The 11,312-nt window shown below is 34.8% G+C and overlaps 1 protein-coding gene and 1 long non-coding RNA gene across 3 annotated transcripts; one reads left to right on the forward strand and one right to left on the reverse strand.

The window, feature by feature from the left end:
- The first annotated feature begins 1,144 nt into the window (after positions 1–1,144).
- LOC111469301 lies at positions 1,145–6,013 on the forward strand. 2 transcript variants are annotated; one of them, XM_023114523.1, is made up of 5 exons: positions 1,145–1,255; positions 2,712–2,774; positions 2,864–4,004; positions 4,092–4,765; positions 4,864–6,013. In XM_023114523.1, the coding sequence occupies exons 3-5, from the start codon at positions 2,899–2,901 to the stop codon at positions 5,880–5,882; spliced, it is 2,799 nt and encodes a 932-aa protein (XP_022970291.1). In that variant the 5' UTR covers positions 1,145–1,255; positions 2,712–2,774; positions 2,864–2,898; the 3' UTR covers positions 5,883–6,013. The 2 variants fall into 2 exon arrangements, with proteins under 2 accessions (XP_022970291.1, XP_022970292.1); XM_023114524.1 differs by lacking the exon at positions 1,145–1,255 and adding an exon at positions 2,404–2,492.
- LOC111469349 lies at positions 2,637–3,191 on the reverse strand. The gene is made up of 2 exons (XR_002714853.1): positions 3,030–3,191; positions 2,637–2,917 (listed from the first exon to the last, which is right to left on the reverse strand). It is a non-coding gene; the product is annotated as an uncharacterized LOC111469349 (long non-coding RNA).
- Positions 6,014–11,312: the final 5,299 nt, after the last annotated feature.

Raw genomic sequence — 11,312 nt, forward strand, 5'->3', positions numbered from 1 at the left:
TTTTTTTTTTTTTTTTTTTTTTTTTTTTTTTTTTTTTTTTTTTTTTTTTTTTTTTTTTTTGAAGCTTTAAAAAAAAAATTGTAAGAGTATTAGTAAGTGCTTTTTCAACCTTAATTTACGCCTCTCTCCTTAATTGAGGCTCTCGACTCCTTTTTCTTTTGAAGTCATTTGTTCGACATTTGAAGATTTACCAATCTATTGGCATGACTAAGTTTAGGGCATGACTCTGATACCATGTTAGATGAACACGACTCTCCACAATGGTATGATATTGTCCACTTTGAGCATAAGTTTTTATGACTTTGTTTTGTGCTTTCCCAAAAGGCCTCACACCAATGAAGAGAGTATTTTTTTATTATAAACTCATGATCATTTACTAAATTAGCTGATGTGGGACTTTCATCATCAAACATTTTCTACCTTCCTAAAAACTAATGATTTGATTTCTCCGAGAATAAGAACTTAACATACAAAAGATAAAATTGAACCTTTAAGAGCCTTCTTCCCTCAAGATTGGAGGTTCAAACCCTGAAATAGGTACTCAAATACCTATCGTTTTTATCAAAGTAAGCATAATTCAACCGTAATTGATGATCCTCAAACTTGTTGTCCTACAAAAAAAACACATATGTTCTTCAAAATCTGAAAATAAAACGTAAAAGAAACGAAAGCATTATCAAAACGAGCGGTAAACGAGCGGTAAGAGATTAAGAACTTAGTTGGATTTTAGAAAGAGAATGTCCAAAGAAACCCCATGAAAGTGTGCATTTGCCCCAAAAAGTAAGAACATAATACTGTATGGTTTCAAAACATTCAAGCTGCAGCTCCAATTTCATCATATGTTAAATGTAATAATGATAATGCATCTCATCCAAACACTTGGATTTCTATATTCAAAACTAAAAACTTTTCTTCATCATCCTCCACTCACAAACAGCCTAACCAAAAAGAAAACCCACATGATGAACACTTGTTTTTTTTCTTCTTCATTCTTTGCATTCAAGCAGCCCGCCAAGATTAAAGTTTGGCTCAATCCCATTTTCCAGAACTTGCTACTTCATTTCTCTACGTTTCTATGTATCTCTATAAAAAGTCAAACACTTTGTTCCTCTTCTTCTTCTTCTTCTTCTTCTTCTTCTTCTTCTTTTGCTACTATATTAAGCCTTTATTTGATGCCTCTGGTTTTTCAAGTTGTGGGGTTTCTTGGCTTTGGATTGTTTGCTGAAGATATCGTTTGCTTTCACTTCAAGTTTTTGTAAGTATTTTTTACTTCTTTGTTTGTTGTCTTTTTGGGTTTGCCCTTTTTCTTTTAACTATTCCTTTTTCCCATGGTGCCATGGACATCCCCCCTGCATGGTTTGGTTGCTTTCGCAGTCAGATCTGCCTTGAAATAGGGCGTTTTCACTCTTTTTAACCTTTTGTTTTTCACTTTTGAACTAAAAAGCTTCCTTTTTTTAGGGATTTGGGTTTGTGTTTTATGAGATTAGCATGTAATTCTAACCAAAGGATATTGTGGTGAGGCTTTTTAGTATTTTGAATGGCTAAGTTAGTAGGCTTGAACCTCTAAAAATAGAGACCTACAAATAGATGGTTGATATCTATAAGACTCTTTTCTAGAGAGATATAAAATTCTCAATAATTACACGTCTATAAATCAATACTTAACAACTTAAAAGTACATTTACCTCTAAAAATTTTAATAATAAACTTTTACCTCATTTATAAGGTTGTAAGTTAGAAATATCTTGCCACACCCCCTGATTTTGTATGACCGTTGGGTGAAATCACGTTTAGGCCTACCAGACCTGAATCACCTCAAGATGTACTATAAGAGGATGCAATTAGTTCTCAAATTCTCCTTGTCCAAAAAGTTATATGTTACTTAAGCCGTTTTGTGGCATTTTGCTTAGTTACTTTTAAATCTGGTCTCATTCTTACTTTCAAACTCGCTTTCAAAAATCTCTCTACCTCATTTTCTAAAACCTTCTTCTCAAATGAGGCTAGAGGGTTGAGCATACGTTGCTCGGCTGTAAGCGACACGAATACAAATTGGCTTGACTCACTTAGTGTTAGGAGTGAGTGCCGCACAATCACATAGTCCGTTTCCAAAAAAAAGTGCGATTGTGACAAGTGGTATAAGACACATATCCTTGAATATTTGTTCAATTGGCATAAAGCCCGTACACTAAATCAAGAGATCAAAAGTTTAAATCCCCTCTAGAGATCAAAAGTTTAAATCCCCTCGCACATCACTTACGATTAAACTCTAAAAAAACAGGGAAAAATGTTTGAAACACCTTCGGTGGTAATGTTACACTCTTATAAAAATCTTCTATAAATTACTTTCAAGAGAGAAAGTAGACTCTAGAAGGAGAGAGTAGACTCTAGAAGGAGAGAGAAAGTCTAGAAGTGCACAAAACAAGGCTTCAAATCCGGGGCTTTGTAAGTGGTTCCTTGAGGGGTTTAACATTGCAAGACAAAAAGCAGCGAGGGTAAGACGTTTTTTTGACACAGTTTGTAATAAAAACTCTAACATTATAAGCGTCAACCCCATGTGACATTGAGTGCGTTTTTCATGTACAAACACACTTTCTGTCCTATTGTATACACTAACCCAAAAGCTTCTTCCTTTTTTAAGTCTCCCAGTTCCTGTTCTTATTCATATCTCAACTTTCTTGATAAGTCTTTCTCATTCCAGTATCCGTTCACAGATTTCTCAGGTGGAAGATAGTTTTTGTCCAGAATTCGACATATCAATATTTGGGAGTTTTAAGGTAAGAAAATTACTTTCAGCTTGGTCTGGATGATCAGTCTTTTCAGTATCATATGAAAAGGACGTATCTGATATGCGGTTATGCTACAGGGTTGCGATTGTCCTGAAGTTGCGTTGAGAAGAAGATGGGTATCTTTCGGAATCCTGCAACACAAAACGGGGATTATTTAGAAGGGATGATCAATGATTATGTTGGAGGAAAAGGAAAGTTAAGACCTCAAAGAAATTCTTCAACAAAGCTTGTTGCTGGTCTTACATGTCTCCAGTTTGCCTTCGCATTATATGCAACATTTCTACTGTATTATGTCAGCCCTGCAATAGACTTGAGAACCAAACCAGACTTCTCTTGGGCTACAAGAATCGCTCAACAATGGAGACAGTTCGTAATACCGCCCCACGTAGTGGGTCGAATCGAAGAACCAACTTCTCTAATGATGCAAGCGGAATTCAGACCGATTACTCCGGAGGAAGCTTGTGAGAATGAGAAGATTGATTTTGAGCAAAAGAAGTCCACTGATGGGCAGATGATAAAGTTGAAAACAGAGCTTTACAATGAGATTCTAGATTTTCAAAGCAAAAGCTTTGGAACTGAGACTCTTTCTCAGCTAATGGCAATGAAGTCCAAGTGGGATTTGAGAGGACCAAACAAGCCAAAAGTTACAGTGATCTTGAACCATTTTAAGAGGAAAACTCTGTGTGCACAACTTAACTCTTTGCTTCAGCAAACCCTTCCCTTCCACCATATTTGGGTGCTTGCCTTCGGGAGCCCAAATGAGCTCTCTTTGAAAAGAATTGTAGATAGCTATAACAACTCCAGAATTAGCTTTATTAGCTCAAGCTATGACTTCAAGTACTATGGACGGTTCCAAATGGCCTTACAAACCGAAGCTGATTTAGTATATATTCTTGATGATGACATGATTCCAGGCCGTAAAATGCTACAGATTTTGTCTCATGTAGCAGGGACCGACAAATACAAGAATGCAGTTTTGGGCAGCATAGGTAGGATTTTGCCCTTTCGACAGAAGGATTTCACATTCCCGAGTTATCGGAAGTTTCGATCCAAGGAAGCAGGGCTTTACTTGCCTGATCCTGCTTATGACATCACCGTCAATAAAATTGTGCAGGTCGACTTTCTCTCGAGCTCTTGGTTCTTATCCGCTGAGCTTGTCAAGACACTTTTCATTGAAACCCCCTTCACCTTTGCAACTGGAGAAGATCTCCATCTAAGGTAACTTATTACTAGCTGTTTCCACTACTCATATTTCAACATCTCCTAAGTTTTGGGTGGCTAATTGTTTTAATCCCAAATATGCAGCTATCAGCTTCAAAAGTATAGAAATGCTGCCTCATTTGTTCTTCCTGTAGACCCAAAAGACAAGGAAACTTGGGGTGACAGTGAACACAGGCTGGCTTACGTTTCCGAGACCACTGTCATATTTAAGGACATTGTTCAAGTTCGGGATGATCAATGGTGGAAGGCGATGTCTACTGGTTATATCACACAATGGGCAGCTATGTATCCTCAAAAGATAGATGCTCTATTTTATGCTCATTCTGTTGATGAAGCTAAAGCACTAGCACCACTTCTAGAAAAGTTCAGATCCACTGTTGGAAAGAAGGCTTATATTGCAGTGTCTGGCGGTAACTTTTGCCCGTGTGAAGATGCTGCAGCTGCTCTTAAATGGCCGAAGTCGGTCTGTAAAGAACGGAGGTTCAAGATATTCGACTTGGCCATTGGGGCTCTCTCTGGAATATCAAATTCTGAGGTCCCTGTGGTGCAGGCAGTGTATGCCAGTATGAAGGGATTAATCAAAATACACAATCCCAGCGTCGTCATCACTGTGGCCGACGTTGATCCTAATGTGAAGAAGGCTTTGAAAATGGCATCAGAGGCTAACTTGAATGGTAGTACAACAGTGATTCTTTTACCAAGGCCTTCGATTTCTAAAGTTCTTTGGATGGCCGATCTTCGATCAACAGCACTTCCAAGTAAGAATGCTAAGATACTTCCTCTTTTCTCTCAGTTTCTCCTGATATAAACTCTTGCCATGCAATAGCAGAGCTCTCATCCTTTTTTTTCCCTTCAGATTGGAACAAGATGCGGATTTCAATCAACATTATCACACAAAACCGTGCGGGCTCATTAACAAGGCTTCTCAAGTCGCTAAAAGATGCATATTACCTAGGGGATGAGATACCTATCAGCTTCAACATGGACAGTAAAGTCGACGAGAAAACTATAAAATTAGTAAGCTCCTTTGAGTGGCCTCATGGCCCCAAAAGCCTCAGAAGAAGAATCATCCAAGGAGGGCTGATACGAGCTGTAAGCGAGAGTTGGTATCCTGCTTCGGACGACGATTATGGACTCCTACTCGAAGACGATATTGAAGTCTCTCCATACTACTACCTTTGGATCAAATACGCCCTCCTAGCATACCACTACGATCCACAAATATCTCTACCCGAGCTATCATCGATCTCCCTCTACACGCCTCGGCTAGTCGAAGTGGTTAAAGAAAGACCTAAATGGAATGCAACAGAGTTCTTCAAGCGGATTCATCCAAACACACCTTACCTCCACCAGCTCCCCTGCAGTTGGGGAGCAGTTTTCTTCCCCAAACATTGGAGGGAGTTTTATGTTTACATGAACACAAGATACACGGAAAATGCAAAAGAGAATCCAGTTCAGATCCCTAAATCTAGAACAAACGGTTGGCAAGCATCATGGAAGAAGTTCCTAATCGACATGATGTACTTAAGAGGCTACGTAAGTCTATACCCTAACTTCCCAAATCAAGCCAGTTTTTCAACGAACCACATGGAACCAGGAGCTCACATAAGTGCAAAGGACAATATCGTGAAGCACAAGAAGGAAGATTTCGAGGTTCCATTATTGAAAGAAAACTTCGGGAACTTCTTACCGAATGGGAAATTACCGGCGGCTTCGAGACTTCCATCGCTGAACCTCTTCAATCAACCGGTGTCGTTGAAGGGACTCAAGTCCGCCGGAGCCAAGCTAGGGCAAGATGTGCTGAAATGTGAAGTTTCTGAGATTGTAGCGGTGAACCATGAGACTGGTCTGCCTTCGCACTGTGCAAAATTCTGATTCGTTCTCCATGATTCTTTGCTTCTTTTCAACGATTCATTTCTGTAATAGGTTAGCTGAATTTCATCTCTCCGTTGATAATTTGGTTGATATAATCTGATCGTCTTAATAAGAACAGCATTCAATTTCAAGGACTGGAGTTGGAATCTGATCGAACACAGCCACTCTAAAACAACCATTCCATCTCGAATTGATGATTAAACTTTGAGAATGGTTTATATTACATCTAAAGTTCAAAAGGTGAGAGGGTGCGTTTATTGTTAAAGTCATGTTTGTTTAAGGCACGGTGGTCGCGTGTTCAAACATCTCAATCATACTTGTCTAAGACGTGTTATTCATGGTTGTTTGCTCAATCCAACCTCTTTTACCTGCTTTCATGTCTAGTTAGGTTTTTACTATCCATGTCATGTCAATACGGGGTGTATAACTTTTCACAAAAATCATGTTTACACCGTTAAGGCTAAAATACTCCAAAATATATTATTGCGGGGACGTGATTAGTCGTCAATTCTTCCTATCCGAATTATATGTTATCAAAGTTGTGGTTGTTGTTGGTTTGTTTTTAGCCTATAATATTATTTTCTTTTTAATTGTTTTCAACGCATTCAATCGCTCATGCTTTATAAAACATTTTATATCAAACATGACTCGAGTCCCTGTTGACTTATTCACACCGCTGACATATTCATTTTTATTTTTATTCTACAATCAAATGAATTACTTGAAGTTATTAATTCTAAAATAAAAAATATTTTTAAAATTTTTAAAATAATAAAATAAAATAAAATATCAAAACATTTTTAAAACAACCGATTCTAACTCAAGTCTTAAGAAAATAAATGCATATATCATATGTATATATCATGGTCTCGAGTTGTGATACCGTCGTCAGTCATACAAAGATGTCTTGTCTTTACCTGAAATAGAAGTAGCATGTAGCTGGAGTATTTTAAGAAATAGTCCGTAAGTGACCTCACTATTGAGGTTAAATGCAAACACATCCAATTTAATGAATGAGACCTATCATATTAGCCTTCCTACGATGGCTATCGTAACAAACAATTAGATGTGTACTTAATTTCTCCACATAAGATTCACACGTGCAAGTATGGACCAATTAGTCGGTTCACACATCTTTTAGGCCCCTTTCTGGTCGTACGAGCATTCTTTGGTAGCTGTTGATGCTGGACACCCGTTAGGAATAGTGACCATCACGGTAGCATTAATAAACATAATGATCGTTCCTCTGCCTCGTAGCGTATGTGTCCGTACTATAGTGAAGGATAAGGGGTATCCCCGATGCATGAGATCCCAACATTTTTCCATTTTCATTATCATTTAATACAACCCGACTAGCTTCTTCCTTCATGTCATATCATTTCTCATATCGTTTATCATATCATTTATCATCTCTTTCATGCATACGTCGGGGTTGTATTTCATGTTTGTTCACCATTTTGCATGTCAATCATATCATAATGTTTCCATATTTCCAAACATAATAATTCTCATTGTGTACACATCATACGATATCATATATTACAACAGTTATATAACATAACCCATGTATGCCTTTGACATATCACACCATAGCATATCATATCACAATATATCATATCATATCATATCATAAAAATTTATTACATATATCATATCATTCTCATATTATATTACAACATATATATATTCATCACTCACATGTCATATTATAATCATATCCTTTCTTAAACACTTCATAGTTATATCGTTTCCATATGCATATTCTAGTCATATCGTTTCCTAACCTTGTCATATCTTTATTGTCCTTATGCATTTCATAGTTGTATCATTTCATGAACATACCTTAGTCATATCGTTTCCCAAACGTATCCTAACCATGTCATTTCATGAACGAGTCCTACTCATATCGTTTCATGAACATATCCTACTTATTCCGTTACAGGAACGTATCTTAACCATATTGTTTTATCAATCTATCATAACCATATCGTTTTTTATACATAACCTAAGCAGATCGTTTCATAAACATATCTTAGTCTGTTAGAATTGAGAAGCTCTTATACCATGTTAAGAATAATGCTCTAATACCATGTTAATAATGAGAAACATAAGTGGGATTGAAAGTTCAATTTTCATTAATGTTCACAACGTTTAAATAAAATACAAACTATAAACTAAATCCTAAAAATAAGATAAAATATTATACTAACCAAATACATAAAATATATCAAATATACTATCAACGAAATCCAATTCTAAATTACGACTATATAAAATATATTTCATAATTAACTTTTATATCTTAAATAAAATCTCTTAATATAGTCATATCGTTCCATTAAGTTTATCGCATCCTTTTGTATCATATTTCAAACATATCATTGGACACATCATACCGTAAGAGTTATCATACCCTTCACATATCATAACATATACATATCACATCATAGTCATATCGATTCATAAACAATTTACACATATCAAATATATGACTCATACAGAACCATAGGGCACATGTCAACACACAATATCGAATATAGTTATGCTAATAGTAAGACCATTTACTTCGTTGGCCTTAGCCGACATTCTATCCTATTTTCAAGGTTGACTTGACTTGTCCCTCGAAATTTATAACAACTAGTATTGATTGCCCAGTACGAATGCTATCTTTTTTTTTTTCAACATCGTTAAATTGTTACCTATGAGCATACAAGAGATCTCCCATAGGTATTTAAACGGCATTGCAAGGAACACATGTGATATGAACTAAGAGACATCAATCATACGATATACTTCAATGAAGATGTGAAGAAAATATTGTTGAAATTATCAAAAGATATTTCAATTCATACCACATTGAAGAAGAATGAAGTTTCATGTTATAAATTTTGGGTGAATTACAATTTAGAGTAATTTATAGTTATTGTATTTCATTAATGTATTTTAAGATTTTTTATTTATTTTAGTTACAATTGCATAATGGTTGATCATTAAGTATGAATGTTATAACTCTTAAGTCTATATAAAGTCATGTATGTTGTATTTGTGAGTAGACTCGGAAAATATATAGTAAAAGAAACATTTGTGCTTTCTTTAGCCAAGTGCTAAGTTTATTTGCAATTCTATGTAGTTTAGGTTGCATGTAGAATCATTCAAGCTCGACATGATCGATCTTGCTTGTGGAGTGATTCGAATCTCAAACAATGTTCTTGTCTTGAGATATTCCATCAATAAGGTAATTCGAATCTTACTTCCCTTGTAGTGGTTCTTTATGTTATCAAATTCTCTTCCTTATTTTAAATATTTTTTCTTGTGCCCTTCCGGTCCTTTCTCTATAATTAATTAAAGATCCAATAATTAAAAATAAAATAAGAAAATTACATTTTTGCCCTTTTTAACCCTATTTTCTTTTGGGCACTTCATTACATATATGTACATTACTATATTAAAGTTTTGGTCTAAAAGGGTATGGGTTCAAATCCCACTCTTAACAAAAAAAAAAAAAAAAAATGGTCTCTAAGCCTTTTTAAGAAATAGACTTCATGCATAATTGGCAAGTAGTAAGAATCTTTTATACCATAATCAGGTTAGACCTGAAGTTCACGATAAGGAAAATGATAGGCAAGTAGTCAGATCGTGAAATTGAGACCAAATACCATAATCAGGTTGAAGGGTAAGTAAAGAAATCGAGACCTGAAGTTCACGATACCATAATCAGGTTGAAGGGTAAGTAAAGAAATAAGCTTGCTAAAGAAATCGAGACCTGAAGTTCACGATACCATAATCAAGTTGAAGGGTAAGTAAAGAAATAAGCTTGTTAAAGAAATCCAGACCTGAAGTTCACGATCTCCAGTCTATTTTGAGAGCCTGTAACTCGAGCTACAGTCACCACCGACAAGGAAAATGATTTTCGGTTAACTTAATCTAATTAGCACCCAAAAAAAATTCAAATGTCAAAAAAAAAAAAAAAAAAAAAAAAAAAAAAAAAAAAAAAAAAAAAAAANAAAAAACTCTTTTTAAAAATATATATATATTTGTATTAAGGAAAAATCGGATGGACATATTGGAAAAATAATTAAAAATTAAAAAAAAAATTGTTGTTTAAATTAGTTGGGGTTAAAAAGTAGTTTAGAGTTTAGTTTCTAAATTTTAAAATATTATCTTATTTTTCATTTAATTTTTTAAATTGTTCGGGAATTTGACAAATTCAAACTATTTAATTTAAATTATGAAGGTTAATTCACGGTCGATTTTGTAACGTAAACTTGACCTCATAAAACGTTCAGCAAACAACTTCACTTGTTCGACTAATATATCCTTATCTTTGCTTGAGAAAAATTTTGAATATTAAAAATATTAAGTAAATAAGCATCTCTAACGAGATTAGTCATGCATATACACAACATAGATATACGACATAGCGTTTATGACCTAAATCAAACTTGAAAAAGATTAGGGAGTGAACGTTGTCCTCTAAATTTTACCTAAAATACTCGAGTTCTTGTTGGTTGGTTTTTGAACATATTCGAACTCACAAATTTGGCCTATAAGGCCATGGGTATTCAAATGTGAAGTCTATTAGGTTATGGGTCGCCCTAAAGGTCGATTTTTTTTTAATCTTAGAAATAAAAATGGTGTAACAACTCATATTCAAGATTTAGAATTCGGATCCGAAATCTGATGACCTCGACATTTCACTGCATCTCCTGTGACATGGTCACGTTACTTACTCCTTGCTTCTAAGAGTGAAAACTATCCCACAGACCAACACAAATCTTTCCAGTATGTTTGTCATTACTCCCATGCATCTTAGGAAAATTTCAAAAACGTTATCCAATTTAGAATTGCTCCAAATAAAAGACGTTTAACCATGAAATTCCTATGATTAAGCCATCGAAAAGAAAAACGCATCTTGTTCGTATAGGTAATAACTTTCAATTTTTTTAACTCTTTCTTAATCATTCTATTATCAAGATCGCTCTCATTCGAACATGGTGTTCAGTTCATTCATGTACCTCTTCTTTACTCGAATGTCTCAGTTGTAACCTTTTAAATTTAAACTTGAAAGCTTACGAGAAATTAAAATTTCAAAATTAAAAAAAGTCATTATCGTTTCAAATTTACTTCTATCATCTTATAAGTTTCACAAATTACATAGAGAATTTAATGTAGGATTTGAAAATTTCAATAATCTCGAGTCAAACCACGTCGATTACATGGAAGAACACCCACACACAAAGTGATGTATATTTTGTTTGAAGTACAATCACAAGGGGAGCAATTTATTTGTTTATACTTCTTGTTCTTGAAGGTTGAAACACACCAATTTTGCTCGTAAACACAAATTTCGTGTTCGGTTCATAAAATATATGAAAGAAATTATTTAAAAATTAAAATTTTGAATATCAATATGAACATAGCTCAACTACT

Source organism: Cucurbita maxima, unplaced genomic scaffold, assembly GCF_002738345.1.
Source record: "Cucurbita maxima cultivar Rimu unplaced genomic scaffold, Cmax_1.0 Cma_Scf00039, whole genome shotgun sequence".
In the NCBI taxonomy this organism is placed as follows: Eukaryota; Viridiplantae; Streptophyta; class Magnoliopsida; order Cucurbitales; family Cucurbitaceae; genus Cucurbita; species Cucurbita maxima.